This window comes from Paroedura picta, chromosome 8 (genome assembly GCF_049243985.1).
Source record: "Paroedura picta isolate Pp20150507F chromosome 8, Ppicta_v3.0, whole genome shotgun sequence".
Classification (NCBI taxonomy): Eukaryota; Metazoa; Chordata; class Lepidosauria; order Squamata; family Gekkonidae; genus Paroedura; species Paroedura picta.
In genome coordinates, this window is record NC_135376.1 from 62,927,327 (window position 1) to 62,944,414 (window position 17,088).

The 17,088-nt window shown below is 40.0% G+C and overlaps 1 protein-coding gene across 6 annotated transcripts in view; it reads left to right on the forward strand.

The window, feature by feature from the left end:
- PTPRE (protein tyrosine phosphatase receptor type E) overlaps window positions 1–17,088 on the forward strand; it is a 131,086-nt gene that overhangs the window by 73,338 nt on the left and 40,660 nt on the right. For 4 of the 6 annotated variants that reach the window (XM_077350105.1, XM_077350104.1, XM_077350106.1 and 1 more), the window contains one exon: window positions 14,692–14,798. In XM_077350105.1, coding sequence (XP_077206220.1) covers window positions 14,692–14,798 — 107 coding nt within the window. Of the gene's footprint in view, window positions 1–10,348; window positions 10,368–14,691; window positions 14,824–17,088 lie in introns of those variants that run through there. The other 2 variants (XM_077350108.1, XM_077350109.1) reach the window with 2 other exon arrangements.

Below are 17,088 nucleotides of genomic sequence, written 5' to 3' on the forward strand. Positions count from 1 at the left end.
ATGGAAATTAAATGAATATATTTAAGTACAGTTATTTCTGAATTTAATCTAGTGTAAGGTGACCAGATTGCCCCACTTTTGGAGGGACATCTGGGGGCACCTGGCAAATTGTACTTATGTTGCAAGTAAAATATATATATTACAATACTATTTTTGTGTTCTATGCGTTCTATGAAAATTTTTCTTGCTCCATATAGACCAAATTTTTAATCAAGAACCCCCTCGGTCAATGGTGTCCCGCTTTACCAATATTGAAATCTGGTCATCTTAATCTAGTGCCATCTTTAGAAACATAAATGATTACCTAATAACACCACAGTTGCTAAGCAATGAAAAAGGACTGCATTTTTCCCTTATAAATTTTAACAAGTTTATTTAACTCATTTAATCATAATTAAGCTTAATTTATTTTTCAATGTAAATTATTTATCCCAGCTGGCTGTAATTGTACTTCAGTGGATCTCAGCTTGCTCTGAATGAGCAAAGGAATTATCCATACATATGCAACATACATATGCAATTGCTTTCATAGCTGATGAGGAACTGAAAAGTCAAATAAAAATAAAATTTAAAATAAAAATGACGTTTGTTAAACAGTGTCGTATAGGAGAGTTTGTTATTATTTTAAAAAAATTAGATTTACATATTCTTTATTGGAAAGTTTGATTTATTTCTAAAATGACCCTATTCATGTAATATGTATTCCATTGTACTCTTCTCTCCATTTAAAATTGAATATTGATCACTGAGACAGGTGATTTCTCCATGGTCTTTTCTGCTTCAATGCATGATCAGCAATTCTTGATTTCATCAGATGAAATCAGCAGTATTATTTGGATAGCTGATTTTGTATTGTGTTTGGAAGAGTGTTTGTTCAGCAGCTAAAGTTTGGGGCTGAGATAGGGACACTGGTGGTAAAGGGACCTGAAATGTATTTAATGTTGCTTATCTGATTACTGTAAGTATTGCAGTCACTTGAATATTGTAGTCTGAGGAGGGTTGCCAACTGCCAGGTGATTCCTAGAGATCTCCCAGTATCACAAATTGATCTCTAGGTGACATAAATCAGTTCCCCTGAAGAAAATGACAGCTTTGGCAGGTGGAATGTGTAGTGTTATATCCCACTGAGGTCCTTTCCCAAACTTCACCACCAGAATCTCCAGTTATTTGTGGCCACATTGGGTTTGAAAAATACAGATGCACTGGGAAACCAATATGACAATAAAATATCCAAATTGGACTTATATAGAATCGTCTCTCCTCAGTAATTTTTTAATTCTTATTTCACACAAGTCCCGATGCGTTTCGCCTTACAGCTTTTTCAAGGGACGTTTTTTATATTTAAGAACCAACTTCAACTCATTAAGGAATCTCTTGATAGCGTATTTTATATTTAAGGACCAACTTCAACTTATTAAGGAATCTCTTGATAGAGTATAAGGTCATACAATAGCTAAACTTAGCTTGTGGCGCTTCAGAAGCACATTGAGTTTGAGGCATTCAGTACACAGGTACTGCTCCTAGGCTTCTGTACCTAATCCAAATAAGAACAACTGCAATGCACGGTGCAAGGTATTTAAAGTGTGGAAAGCTATTTTGTTTTCTTAATTGCCCTTGGAAGGCACATTTATCTGTTCTCATTTTTCTCACTTGGGGAGAAAGACCAGTTGTATTCGTTTGAGGCCAGAGTTAATGGAGCCAACTGAAGTATAGTGTCTTCCTTTCACCTAGTAAATACAATAACCATTGATGGATTGATTGAATTTTGGAATAATACACAACCTGCGAGACCAGCATGGTGTGGTGGTTAAAGTAGCAGGCCAGGATTTGAGAGACTTTGGTTCAGATCTTGAAATCTGTGTCAAGTTTGCTGGGTGACCATGAACAAGTTACTCATTCATGTACTCAGCCTGACCTACATCACAGAGTGAAAGTAAGGCCCATTCCTCACAAGGACCAATGTTGCCTATTGCTTTCACAAAGCAATAACGGTATTTTAAATAATGGAATCTCGGCGTTCCACATACCTGCATTTGTAGTGGAATCCAGTAGCGTTTCATTTGTTCCCCACAGGTTTCCAGTCTCGCAGGAATCGCTAGAAAGGAAGCGATTTTTTTCTGTGCTTGTTCAATCAAACGAACAGCCAATGGGCGGTTGTTATCATGCTCCCAAAAAGCCCCTTGCCCTTTAAGCACAGGTTTTAAAAAAACAAACAAACAATACACGTTTCAACAAATATGCCTTGATTCTTCCTAACGTAGAGACCCATCTAGCTGGCATGTGAGCTGGCGAGTCATTGTTACCACTCTCCCCTTGAGTGACCCCCCCCCCGCACGGGCACGATTTTCAGCCGAAATTAAAGGGAACTGGCAAACAGGGGGCTGTGTTGTGCTTGAGGGTTTAGGGGAGCTTTAAAGCACTTCTGTGGAAGGACTGTAGCTGGAGAAGCCTCGCTGGGTGAATCAAGCCTCGCTGGTTCGTTGCTTTCCCCGCTCGCTCTGAGGAAAAATAAATGGCAATCGCTTCACCGGAAGTTCGGAGGAGAGAGCCAGGGGGAGGGACTTTGTTGCAACCACAACATTGAGAATGCACAGGTCTTTTTCGTAAGTGTTGCAGGTTGTTGGCAGGAGTGTTGCGATTTTTTTAATGGTGAATCCACTTTTCCCGATTCCCCGGAAATCGCTACAACTAAGCGATTTTAGCGCTAGTGTTGCAGGAGTGTGGCAGATTGTGTGCGACGTCATGCGGAACGTCAAATTTGTAGCATTTTCTATTTGTAAGACTTCTGCTACTTTTAACTCGTGCGGAATAGTCCTAAATATAGGAAGGGGAGAACCAAGTATGCCCTCTTGGGCTCCTTGAAGGAAAGGTGAGATAAAAACGTGCAGTGGTATCTAAATTAGTTCTTTTATTGACTTTAATGCATCAAACTTACAGCAGAGTGAAGGTGGATGAGGTGGATAGGGAGTGGAACATTGTCTCTGAATTCTCATGAAAATCAATAGCTGCAGGTTTAATTTGAAGAAGAAATTTGAAGGCAGCTGTGAAGAGATTTGGTGGGAACCTTAAAAAAATAGCCTTAATGTACAGGTTATCTTTTTAGTGTCTGTGTGCTCTTCCTTCCTTCCTTCCTTCCTTCCTTCCTTCCTTCCTTCCTTCCTTCCTTCCTTCCTTCCTTCCTTCCTTCCTTGTTTTTTCACTAATATTCTACCCATGGTATATTTATAACTTTGCTTTCAAATAACAGATAGCTAATTATAGCCTTAATTTCTTTTCATGTGTGGAACATTTGGAGGATTTTTTAACTTTTTAAGTTCATTGCTTACACAAAATAAATCATTGTACTGCTTCTATTTGAGCTGTACACATTTGAAAATCAATCAACAGTTGTCTTGACATCCCTGTAATGACTTGGGTTACAAAATGAAGCTTTTGGAAAGACACTTTAAAGTCATCTTAATTACCATCTGCTGGCCTAGTAATGTGTTTATTTTTGTTCCACAAACAAAAGAAAATAAATAAGTACATTTCTTACTGGTACTATCTATGGGGGGGGGCTTAAAGCAGAAATGGGAAGGTACCCACGTCAGCTACTTTCTTACTTGTACTCTATATCTTCTCTTGTCATATTTTTTTAAATCTCTGCGCTCTCCCTCCCTCAGTTAAAACTGAATTAAAATTTAGTTTTAAATAAAAACCATTGCTATTTACCTTGTATCTGTTGTGTGGTCTGCACACAGGACATGACATATCTGTTTTTTCTGCATTAAGTTCTAGTAGCTATTCAACCAAGATCAGCTGTCTCAAGATCATGAGGTTGAACAGCTGTAGAATTATGTGCTGAAGCTGAATCCAGGCAAGGTAGAGGTGAAGATGGTAAATAATCCAAATCCTCTTAGTATTTACCTGATATATCTATGTTGCAGCATTGCCTTCTTGCTTAGGTTTAGAGGCTGAACTCTTACCTTATGTTGCATGGGGTTTCCAAATTATTTTGGGGTCAATACAAGGTTTTGTTACTGAATATCAAAGCCCTCTTTAACTTGGGATGATGTAAATATGACATTTGCTAAGATATTGTGGATGGGCCATAAGTCCCTTTTCTGGAGGAAATCAGAACGAGGGATGGAATACTTGTGTCAAAGCTGGAAGCTTGTTTTCCAATTGTTCATCTTTATAGGGTTTTTAAGCAGAGCTTCTCCACTGCATTTTAGGTGAACATGTTGGGGCTAAAATTAAGGTGGAAGTATGGAAATCCATTGATTATAATGATTACCACCATATAGTCTGAAAATACAAGATACTGTATAATAATAAAGTATAGGGTGTTGAATACAGTATAGGATGCTATCAGATAATTCAATGTAATCAGGTGCATAGCTAATCCGAGAGGTATATACCTATTCGTGCTCAGTGGCGGAAATGGAGCATGGGAAGGATCAATTTTGGGGAGACTAAGCTTGCGCGCTGTCCTCCCCTAGATTTGGGGGGCCCCTTAAAGGGCTGTGTGGATGCAGAGCCTGATTGAAGGCTAGCATTTCCGGGGGGCAGGAGAACCCAACAGAGGCTGGTGCCCATAGGGGTCACTCCATGGTGCCTCCCCCCCTGTTTCAGACTGCCATTATGGGGTTTTGGGTCTGGATAGCCAAGGCAACCCATTGAGGGGCAGGCTGTGGTGGGCTTCCTTGTGGTACGGTAACCACAAGATGGCATGATTCTCTTCCCATGCTTGCCACGCTCAATGTTGAATAAAGGCAGTGGCCAAATATTTTATGCCAAAATTATGGTTGTCAGTGTCCTCATTAGGCGGTCAATATCCCCCTGCATGGTAATGATTACCACCATATAGTCTGAAAATACAAGATATTGTATTATATATATATATATATATATATATATATATATATATATATATATATATATATATATATATATACAGAGAGAGAGAGAGAGAGAGAGAGAGAGAGAGAGAGAGAGAGAGAGAGAGAGAGGAATCTGTTAGTGGCTGCTAACATATTTAAAAACAACCTAATTTCATAGTCACGATAGGAACGCATGACTACTGATACAGGCTAGTGCTCAATGGGATGTCTACTTGACTTTTACACACACATAAAAACAACTCAATGACAACAACAACCAGTAATAATTACACTGTCTTGAACATTAAGAACATTTATATTGAAGTATGTCTGAATTTTGTAACAAGGACAAAGTTGTTAATTACAATATTTTAAAACTCTTATCTGCTTTATCATACTGCCATTATTACTTCTCATGCATCCAGTGATTAAGATTCAGTGTCATTTAGTGGGGCTAGATGGATAGTGTTTTTCTGAAATATCTGCAGAAGACAACGCAGGCTGTAGTGAATAGCACACTAATGTTTTGAATGGTGACTGTGGTATTCCACTATAATAGTTGGAACATCTGCTTAACAGGAGTGTAGGAAAAGAAGGAAGCAGTATAGTATTTTTTTCTGTGTCTTCGCTTCAAAAACATTGCAGCAATCTATCGGTGAGGGGAAGTATATCTTTGAAAACTGTAGCGTTTCATACAGTTTCAGAGCAGATGGATCCAGTTGTAAATAGCTAAACTGAGCTATTTGCCATCACAGCTAAGTTCTTAACAACTTTATGTTAATACCTTAATTTTTTTTTTTGAAATAGCAGAATGTCATTTTTGGCAGACAGATATGCAGTCAGGTTTAGAGTCTGGTGAAGTTTTCCAACTAGACAACAGGAAAGAGGTGGATTAGAGGACAAATTCCTCTTCTCTGAAATTCCTAGTTGACCAACAAAATCAGAGTCCAGTGGCACCTTTAAGACCAACAAAGATTTATTCCAGACGTGAGCTTTGAGTGCAAGCCCTCTTCCTCAGACTATGTATCTATCCCAGTTGACATAAGAAATGGGCTCAGTGATACTTGCTGGGTTGTATAGTACTCATTAGTCTGCATCAGCAGGGGGTGGACACTTATATGAATCCTGAAAGGTTCTTAAAAGGGCAGTAGCTTTTTCTTGGGTGTTGATTCTGCCAGATGTGCACATGGCTAAAGCTGCTTTACATTGCAGATATCTAGCCAACATCATTTTAGTTTCTTTGAAATAGCCAGAGAAGGATTTTTGAGACTAAGTAACCAACAATTCAGTCCTGTGGTAATGTTACTGTAGAGCAGGGGTAGTGGAACTGCGGCCCTCCAGATGTCCATGGACTACAATTCCCAGAAGCCCCTGCCAGCATTCGCTGGCAGGGGCTCCTGGGAATTGTAGTCCATGGACATCTGGAGGGCCGCAGTTTGATTACCCCTGCTGTAGAGCGTGGGTGGCCAAACTGTCTGTTACCAGATGCCCATGGTAATTGTTTGGCCACCATTTAATCCTTTCTCTGCTATGGAAACTTGCTATATCACTTAGAATGAGAGTATATGATTGTCCCAACTTACCTCACAGGGTTGTCGCGAGGAGAAAATGTTAGAGAGAACAATGGTGTAAGCTAATTGAAATCTCATTTGTGAGAAAGATCGAGTATAATAAATAAGTAATAAGCACTTTTAGTGTAAATAAATTAATTGCAATAGGTTGAGACCTGAGTCACTCGGCATAGGATTATACTGTGTGTGCCTTGATCTTTATGCCACCGCTAGGGGGAAAAGGAGAGATACCCAGATGTAGAGATACCTTCTTTATGCTTGAAGCCCAAAGGATTTTAATTTCCCAATAAATAAATACATTTTTATCTGCTGTACAAATACATCCCTGTGTTTCTATCCTCTGTTTTATACTATTTATACTAATTGTATTATTTTAGCATTAAACTTATTATTGTCTAATAATCAGATATTTACTTAGAGGGCTAAATGGAAACCAGTTTGGGGTGCTACAAGCGTGGTTCTAGAACATCTGCATAGTCTTTAAACCACGCTGACACTGTGAGACCTGAGCTAGCTATAGGAGTGTACTAATGATGCCGATTGATCGCAAGGGTTTTTCTAGTGGAAGCTTGCTTGCTTTAACTTCTGTAGAGATGTTTTAGGACTATACAGTGCTTGTCTCCAATGGTTAGATGGCTTCACAAAGAGAAGTATCAGCAGAGAGCATACTTCATGTACCCAGGAATGTTTATACCACAATAAATCTGTTAGTTGTTAAGGTGCCCAAACCTGGCGGGGATTTTATTTTTATTTTTTTGTTGCAACAGATTTAGCATGGCTAGCACTATTGGAATTGATTTGGATGTAAGTTACAGCCTCTGTAGTCTAAAGTTGTTGCTTGAGCAGAAATGTATATATGGCAGGGAGGTGCACACTGCTGATCCCATGGCAATTGTTTTCGATTATTGTCAGAGATAATGCAGCTTTTGTACACAGTTATAGGTGGAGTGCAGGGCTGTAGTCAAAAGAGGAACTGATTTTTTTCTGTTGTTTTCTGATTAGGATGTACCATTTTTCCATCATGTTGTTTCTTTTGCTTACAATTATAAAAACAATTTACTGACCAAGCAATATATTGTTTCTTCCAGTTGCTGTTTTTCAGTCTGTAGAGTGGAGTTGGGTTTCACTATAATGCTTATGAAATCAGTGTGCTAGTTAACATTTTCCCAGATTTCCCACCCTTTCTGATATAGTTCTACTGGAAAATGAGATGCAATTATAGCCAATTGTGCTTAATTAGTGCAGCTGCATCTTTTTTCTGTCATTTGATGGGATTTATTGCAACCCTGCTCTGCTTGATGGATTGCCACATCACAGATCTCTTATTCCTGCATTCTTAGGACAGGCTTGCAATATGTGTTGTATAGCAGCAGTTTTCAAGCCCTCACAGGTAATAGGAATTACTACTGATTAATATTAAATCCATACTACTAAGCTAGATGTGCAAAAGCTTGTGTGTCTGTCAGAATCAGATTTTCTTTTTTAAAAAATGCAGACTTAACCTGGCCAGTCATATTGCAAACCTTCAAGTCAAGCTGTTCTGTATGACGTGCCATTTCATACATTCTTTTCCATCTGAGTATAATCAGAGAAGCCTGAGTGCCCATGGAGAAAAACTATTGTATGTCATGGTCTTTAGAAAAGATATTGTGAGACAATATACTGTCTGTGATTAAAAAGGGTTCGGGATCCTGTTTTGCAGTTATTGTTGTTTCTTAATTGCAAAATGTAACCACTATGATAGCCATTTAAAGGGCAGGCCAGCCCCTGATTTCATACATTCTCCCCCCTCCCCTTTTGCTGTTCTCTCAGTGAGACTTGGGAAAATGTATATTTACCTGTACATTTCCCCACTTTAAGATAAAAGCAGCTTGCAGGTAGATCTTTACCTAACATGTCTTTTTTACATTATTCTTTACTTTTCCTCCTTTGGACTGTCCCTTATTTGGGACCATACTGGGACCCTTCTGTGAGAGTACTTTATAATCTGATCAGCATCAGGATATTGCTAATGAAATTTTGCGCCATATTCTTACCCACATTCAACTCTGCTATTCAGAAGTATGGGGGTAAGGCTCTGTGGAAGGACCATGTGAAATGGGCCCTTGCATTGTCATTTGCTATTTTATAGCAGTGGTCCCCAACCTCCAGTCCAGAGACCGGTCCCGGTCTGTGGATCAGTCGGTACCAGGCCACAGCTCCTCCGCATCCTCCTCCCCAGCTGCTGCCTTGGGGGCTGCCCTGACACTCTGCTATTGGCTCACCTTTGGTGATCTCCAGCAGCCGACATGGCTGAGTCTCCCCCCCCCCCCGGTGAGGCACTGCTGGCAGCGCCTCCCAGTGGTTGGCGGGAAGTCAGGGGCACCAGCGGAGTAGGTGCTCATGCAGCAGCGACATCCCTAGGCAAAAGACTACCCCCCCGGGCCTCAGTAAAGTTGTCAAGCGTTGACCAGTCCCCGTTGATATAAAGGTTGGGGACCACTGTTTTATAGTATTATTTTATCACTATATCTCATTCTGCTCAGCTTTGTTAGAAATACCATGTTTTTCTCAATTGTCACTTATTTTACTGCTGCTTTTGAAAGTTGGTATGTTGCTGATATTTTTGCTGTATTTCAGAAGTGCAGAAGGAAAAGCAAGATGTACTTGTTTTCGCTCAAGTCAAATAGTCTAGTACAGACATAGCACCCTCTGCTGGGCAATTGTATATAGACTCCTAATGTAAGAGGATCAAAAATATTTTACCATCTTTCTTGTCTGAGTAAAAACGTTCCTCTTTCTTTAAAAAAAATACAGCCAAAAATCTCTCCAGTGATGATTGCTGTAGAAATACTTTGTAACTGACAGATGTGTTCTTTCTTAACAAACATGCTAATTTAGCAGGCAACAACTTTTTTCTTAGTGATATAGTTCTGTATTATATGGGTTTAAATTGGACCTGGCTGTTAGTGTCATAAACTTAATCCACCTGGGCATTGGCTGGTGTAGAATGCAACAAAAAACAGCTTTTGATATTTGTCATTTAGGGGAATCAATAGATTCAGTGTACAGCCAGAGAAAGCTGCTATTTTCTCCACTGAAGAAATTTATGTGCAGGCTTTAGTATATTCATCCAAGGGAGACAGAGTGAAATACCTCCCTGCATTCTTGTAACAGTCTTGTAGGATAGGTTAGCTTGAGAAAGAGTGACTGGCTTGAGGTCACCCTCAAGCTCTGTGGCTAAGCTGGGAAACTGAGTGCCTAAAAATGAGGACTGGTTACTGACACGTTTTAGTTCACACATTCACAATTTGTGGAGCTGTATTCAAGGAAAATACATGCCTTCTGTCTTTTAACAATTTTAACAATTACTAGTTTTTCATGTTATCTTTCAAAATGTGTAGACCTTTGAAGCAATTTTATAGTCATTTTGCAGTATATTTCATAGCTTGTTGATATTTGCATATTGCCTCTGGCTCTAGTTGTTGTATAAAAGGTTGCCTGAGAAACTAATATCAAATTAGCCTGTAAGATCTAAGAAGTCAAAGATACAGTAGAAATTCTCAGCTATTTCATTTAGAAGAAGAGTTCGTTCTTATATACCGCTTTTCTCTACCCCAAGGAGTCTCAAAGCGGCTTACATCCGCCTTCCCTTTCCTCTCCCCACAACAGACACCCTGTGAGGTGGGTGAGGCTGGGAGAGCCCTGATATCACTGTTCGTCAGAACAGCTCCATCAGTACTGTGGCGAGTCCAAAGTCACCCAGCTGGCTGCATGTGGAGGAACACAGAATTAAATCTGGCTCGCCAGATTAGAAGTCCGCACTCCTAACCACTACACCAAGCTGGCTTTATGCATCGTCAAACTGTTGATCTGGTGTTGTGACTGGCAGTGACCCTCAAGTGCAAAAAAGTCTTACCCATATCGCTGAGATCCTTTTGACTGCAGATATCAGGTATTGCATCTGTGGCTTTTGAGATGTGTCTTATTTATTTACGTATAAATAGCCCTGACCTGGATAGCCCAGGCAAGCCCAATCTTGGAAGCTAATCAGGGTCAACCCTGGCTAGTATTTTGCTGGGAGGCCTTCAAGAATTTGAATGGAGTTCCTTCAAGGAATAAACCATCTCCAAACATCCCTTGCCAGGTTACCAGACAGTCTTCAGATCTCCCGGCTACACTACACATGCCATCCTTATCCATGGTTCCTCTATATATTTGTGAAACAGCCTAGGGGGTGGAACATGTCCAGCTGTCCAAGCTGGAATAGGGCCAATCATGGTACAGCCAGCAAAGCTGGATGCATTCTGATTGGCCCTGCCCCTGTAGCTCCCACCCTCCGTCCCTGGAATCTAGCTTCTTTGCTCTCAGACACCTCAGTGCCTGGAGTTAGCAGCAGGTAAGGGGAGAGGGCCCTGGCCAAAGGGTTGTGGTGGAGGGCCTGCTAAGGAGGGCCTCCCAGCCTACTAAGCGGAGGCTGCTAACAAGGGCCTCCCGGCCTGCTGACTGCCTGCTAAAGAGCTCTGTCCTGGGCCTGCTAATGAACTGGCCAACCCCCGCCGGCCCCAGCGGCCCAAAGCCACCTTAAGCTGCCTGGCCAGGGGCCAGGAGAGGGAGCCATTTCAAGGCCCGTTCTTAGGAACAGGCTTTGAAGCTAGTATGATAAATAATTAAAATGTTTAAAAGACTACTAAAGGCAGCTGATATAAAACACCCTAGTACAATACAGGTATCAGATGTGTAACTTTTAATTAACAATGCAACATTTCAAGTTCTTTTGCCAAGAAGCCCTGGGCAGTTTCTCCTAGTCCCCCTGATGCTCTCTCACTCTCTGTATTGACAAATGCCATCCTAAGGTAAGTTGTAATTGAAGTCAATAAGCTTAGAAGAATGTAATGCTGCTTAGGATGGCACTGCGAAGACTTGCCTGTGCCAACTGTCTAAATGCAGAAGTTAGGAATCCAGTACTAAAAGTAGACCAACTCGGAATCAAATAATTTTTGGATTGTAGTTTATCCTTTAATTAGTATAGCTGTTGGTGACTGAAGTTGCCTAATGCTAAAAACAAGCAAACCAACCCCCCCCCCCATTTTTATGGAAGATGTTTGTGTAGCACTTTAGGAAACTGTAATGATGTAATTGCTGTTATTAACCTACAGACCCAGCTGTTGTACTTGTTAAGTTGCTTTGTTGCTGAATACATTTTGATAAAATGGAGAAAAAAACGTTATGTACTTTTAAGGTTCTATTTACACCTGTACTGGCCAAATGAAATATTAATAGAGCTGACAGGTTTCGTGTCTGAGATATATATATTTCAAAGGGAGAAGAGAAAGTATTTTCGACCCACTTAGAGAAAATGAGTATTCTTTTCCAGGTATGTTTAATCTTTGTGGCAAAAGATGAAAGCTGGTGCTTTTGCTAGCCAAACAGCCTAATTAGGGTTCTTTTGCCCAGCCCCAATTAATCACACACAGAAAAAAATCTTTTTTATATTTTTACTGCAGAAGAAATATAGACGGAGTTGTTGCCAAATCTGCGCAGAGAACAATAAGATTACATAGTGTTAAATACCTTATTCTTGGAGTGTGGGAAAGATGATGCCTTGCAGGATGAGCCAATAGGGGTCTCTACCTTCCCATTCTACCTCCCGGGAACACCCTACAGCCCTTACACCAGCCTTCCAGAAACTGCAGGCAGGAATCCAGGTCTTTGCCTGGCATCAATCCCAGCCCCAAAGTTTACACGTTATAATGGCTTACTCATGCCTTCTGGCCTTAGTGCACAAGATAAGACCGGCTTGACCGTACTCAAAATATTCCCTCCTCCAACTCATGGGAAGCTACATTCTGGAGAGGAACACACTGCTCTCTTGATAAGAACCTAGAGTCAAAACAGTCAAACCAACTATAAAAAATTTCTAATAACTGTATGATCAATACGAAGGTTGCAGTCATTTCCTTTACCACCAGGACATCACTTTCCTGAATTTCTTAACTGTGCATGTTGATTATGAATTGATTAATCACATTAAAAAGATAATATAATAGACTCAGTGTAGCCGACTAAAAACAAAGGAATTTAATTCAGAAGTATCCCATTGTAATGCAGCTATGTCACCAGGGTTGCCAGGTCCGTCCTAGCAATCGAGAGGGAAAGAGGGGGTCCTTGCAAGGAACATTAGGGAAGCCAAGCTAAGTCATCAGCAGCACACGTGGTGCACTGGAAGTCTGTGGTGCACTGGAAGTCGGCAGTGTTGCTTCTTCCACAGAATACTGCTCGAGTAGCAGAATGAAGCCTGCACAAGTTGTTCCCATTGTTTTTTAATATAATCACTTTGCTTTTTTTTTGTTAGTTGATATAATTGATTTTTCAAATGGGAATATTCTGCAGGCATAAGCTTAGCACTGGATTCCCTATAATCAAGATAAATGGCATGGATTTGAGATTTTAATTTGCAGCATTCATCATCAAACCAGGGATTTAGGGTTCTTCTTCGGGTTATTTTCTGTGAGTTTGATTGGGGGCTAAATAGCTGATGAATGTGAGTGATTATATTATTGTAATTTTTTATAACTTCAGAAGGATTATCATTGATGTTGGGTATGGAGTTAAATGCTGTTAGAGTACTGGCAGTAAATAGATGTTTGATCTTTCCAGCAGTGCTTTTTGACCACGGGATCCTACATAGGGTACCTTGGACATTTTCAGAGTCCATAATTGGTGGAGATGACCTTAGGGGAGAAGACGTCTTGATGGTCAATAGCAGTGGGAGGTGATCGCTATCAGTGCAGTCTCCAATACAAAATACCTCTAGTTGGTCTTTCAAAGCAGGGGGAAACAATATATAGTCAATCACACTGCTACCTCTCCCAGAGGCAAATGTGAATTCCCCAGGATGATCTTGGGAGAACGAGCCATTTAGTATCAATCTGTCAAAACGTATGAAAAATTTGGCTATTGAGATTCCGGCATTATTTATATGAGAGTCTTTGGAATGCCTTGTATCAGAAAGACAATTAGGTAGGGGTTCATCTGGGTCCAAGCCCAATGCCCTTGAAAGTGCAGAGCCTTATTTGCCTATCCTTGCATTGAAATCTCCTGCAAGCAGTATTTCATTCAAGGGGACTTTTGCTTCAAGCTCCTCAACAGAATGTTGCTGGAACGCTGCTGACATGATGAAGTCACATGCCAGAAGTAGCATCTCTGTTCTGTGTGACCTTGGGCCAGCCACAGTTCTTTTATAGCTCTTCTTGCAGAGCAGTTTATCTCAGAGCTCTCTCAGTCCCACCTCCCTCACAGTGTGTCTGTTGTGGGGAGAGGTAAAGAAAGGTGATTTTAAGCTGCTTTGAGATCCCTTTGGGTAAGTGAAAGGCAGAGTATAAAAAACTACTTTTTCTTCTCTCTTACTCCCAAGCCCTCCAGGTTGCCAAAGCAGTATAGTACTTATTAAAACAAGGCTTGGGTTTTTCATTAGTAAGAGCAGTCTATTATTAATAGCCTATAATTATTCAGATATTGGAACTAAGCAATACTCATATTCTTTCCATGTAGAATATTCTTTCCAGGTTAGATTGAATTCAGACTTTAACAAAATTGTAATATTAAATTAGTATTTTTTACGAAGAGCTTTTATAATATACCCCCAAAAGAGTCTTATGCTCTGCCACCTTCAACTGGCTGTGGATCCCTGGCCCCAGGGAAGCACGTTGGACCTCAACAAGGGCCAGAGCCTTCTCAGGCCCCCACCTGGTGGAACGAGCTCCCTGAGATCAGAGCCCTGCACAAACTTCCACTGTTCCGCAGGGCCTGCAAGAGGGAGCTCTTCCACCAGGCATTTGCTTGAGGCCGACCGACTCAGAACACCTGCTGGTCCCCCCAGACGCCTGCACGTGACTCTCCCAAATTTACTGTTCGAAGAAGAAGAAGAGTTGGTTCTTATATGCCACTTTTCCCTACCCAAAGGAGGCTCAAAGTGGCTTACAGTCACCTTCCCTTTTCTCTATATATCCTCTATATATAGTAATAATTGTGGTTTTGTAATCTTTTGATGTTTTATTGAAAGTTGTTTTGATGTTATAGTCTGCATAATGTTTCATGTAAGTTATAATGTTCTGTGTAAACTGCCCAGAGCTGCAAAGAAATGGGCGGTATAGAAATCTAAATAAATAAATAAATAAATAAAATAATGTCTACTGTAATTAAGAGGTTGCTGTAAGCTTAATATGACTTTGAGCAAATTTTGAAGGCTCCGTCTTATTTCTGTTTTTGCTTTATAGGTCCATGATGGAATATTCCTGTTCTGTTTTGCTTGCATCTATTAGTTTTCAGTACATTGAAGCATTACACAACAATGGCACTGCATCATCTAATGTTACAACAACAAGTAAGGAATCAGTGAATTTTGTGGGGTAAATTATGCATATTTTGAATTCTGCTACTTAAGCATTTTTGATGGCAGTATGCCAAAAATCTGAAGAAATACCAAATCAGTCTGTTGATCTGCATTTGTGGATCCTTATATGTTGTATACTGAGTGCAATATATATGAGTAATTGACTATATTTAGGCCTTTTCCTGCTGAAAGTTTCTCTGAATGTTGTTTCCCTTCTCACAAGCTTTGTCTCCAGCTTTTCTTCTCTATGGATCCAGGCTGAGTGTCAGTTTTTTTCTGTCACACAACAAACAGTTAACTGTCATAATTATAACTGTTCATTTCTTGTTGCTTCTTTTTTATGCAGTGTGGTTTCTGCTGAGCATTGTCATAAAACTAGAATTCAGCTAGCTTTTGCCTTCAGGGTTTGACATCACTACAATTTAACCAATGATCAAGAAAGACATAACAGACATTCTGTATTCCCTTTTTAAATTTATGAAGCCATTTTGAACTAATTTGATAAAAGTACTGAATTATAGCAAGTGGGTGCTATTGTTGCCATCCATTCAAATTCCATTGTCAAAAAAAAAAACCCACCCTAAAATATTCTACCTTGTTGTAAACAGTCCAAAAATAATATAGCAACTGAGCTACTGGTAATAAGTAGCTTCTTTTGAAAGTGAAGCAATGACTTTGTTTCTAATCATAATAAATGAACCTCCTGATGAACCCCATCAGAGGATGAGGTCCTCAAATGCTCCTTCTTGGAACCTATAGTTATGCATTGTACATCCCTGACATACAGAATGTGTACAGCTTTACTGGAAAAGCAGGAATAATTGAATCTGAAGTGTAGTTAAAGCAATAACATTATCATTAGCAGCGTGACTCTGCAATGGACTCCTCCATAGTTAAGTACGTTTATAAGCTACCTAAAATGTAAGACTAATTGCAATTTAAAAAGAAAAAACCTACTTTAATGGCTTTTTAAAATGGAGTTTTCATTCAGTAAATCTCAATATTATTTGAGGAATTATGTACAAAGTTTTTGAAATTCGGGGGGGGGGGGGGGCTCCTGTACTAACATTAGCTGTTTGTCAACACTAAATGCTAGAAGGGAAACGATCAAACTGTTTTTATTGCTGTTGCAAACCCTTGATGGCTTTTAAAGCTTTTAATTTAACTGAATTGGGTCTAATGCCTAAGGCAGTAATAGCTGACTTAATACTTTCCTCTTTTATGAGATGATCTGTGTCTGAATTAAGTTTCCTTTCCTTCCTTTATCTTGGTCAGAGATGTACATAGACATCACTCTATCCACTGCTGCTTTATGGGATAAAGGATTAAGAATGAAGAGCTATGAATTCATTCATTTCAAAGCCCAGTAACAGGTAGGGCTGCCAGCTCTACTGGAGACCTTGGGGGTAGAGTCAAGAGTGGGCTGGATTTGGGGTGAGGAGGGACCTCAGTGGAATGTAAAACTATGAAGTCCCACCTTCCAAAGCAGCCATTTTGTCCAGGGGAACTGATCTTTGTTGCCTGGAGATGAACTGTAAAACCAGGGAATCCCCAGGTTCCGCATTCCTAGTAACAGGCAAGATCTTCTGTGAGTGTTAATTCTAGACCGAAAGACAAGGTGGATCATAGAGGCTGTAGTGTGCTGCTGTGGTCAGATAACAAAGTTCACAAAAGAGCAATGGTGAAGATAGATGTAATGGAGGAAAGTTCATGAATAGCTGAGGAATAAGCTGGAAGTTCATGCCAATTATTTATTCATTTGTTTTGTAGCCTTGTCCAGCTTGTTTCAGGCAGGCTGTCTTTTTAAATTAAAAAATTATGTGCAATTTGAATGTTTTTTGTGCTTACAATTCATCATTTGATTACATTTTTAAAAAAACTTTAAAAACAACTGAAATTCTTCAAAAGATCGGTGGTGGAGCGAATGCCAGCTATGGAACACCATGTACTTCCAGCTTCTGCTACAAACTTGCAGGAACAGTGTTTTCCCAGAAAAGGAACAGATTTTTGGATGGACATAAGAGCACTTCCAGACTGACCCACAGGTTATGTCTGTCTTCTCTCTCATATATCCTTTGAGACCTTTGGTGGAAATGTGTGTTCCACATCATAGTTAGAAAGTTGAGAAAAATACACAGCACATGAGACAGATGGAGCAGGTCATTTTCCATGTGTCCTTTGTGTGGACTTTCAACAGATGTATTCTTGGAGTTCCCTTTTGGGAACAATTCCTAGGCCTGATTCAGGACAGGTATGTAGGAAGAGGTCTCATTTCTCCTTT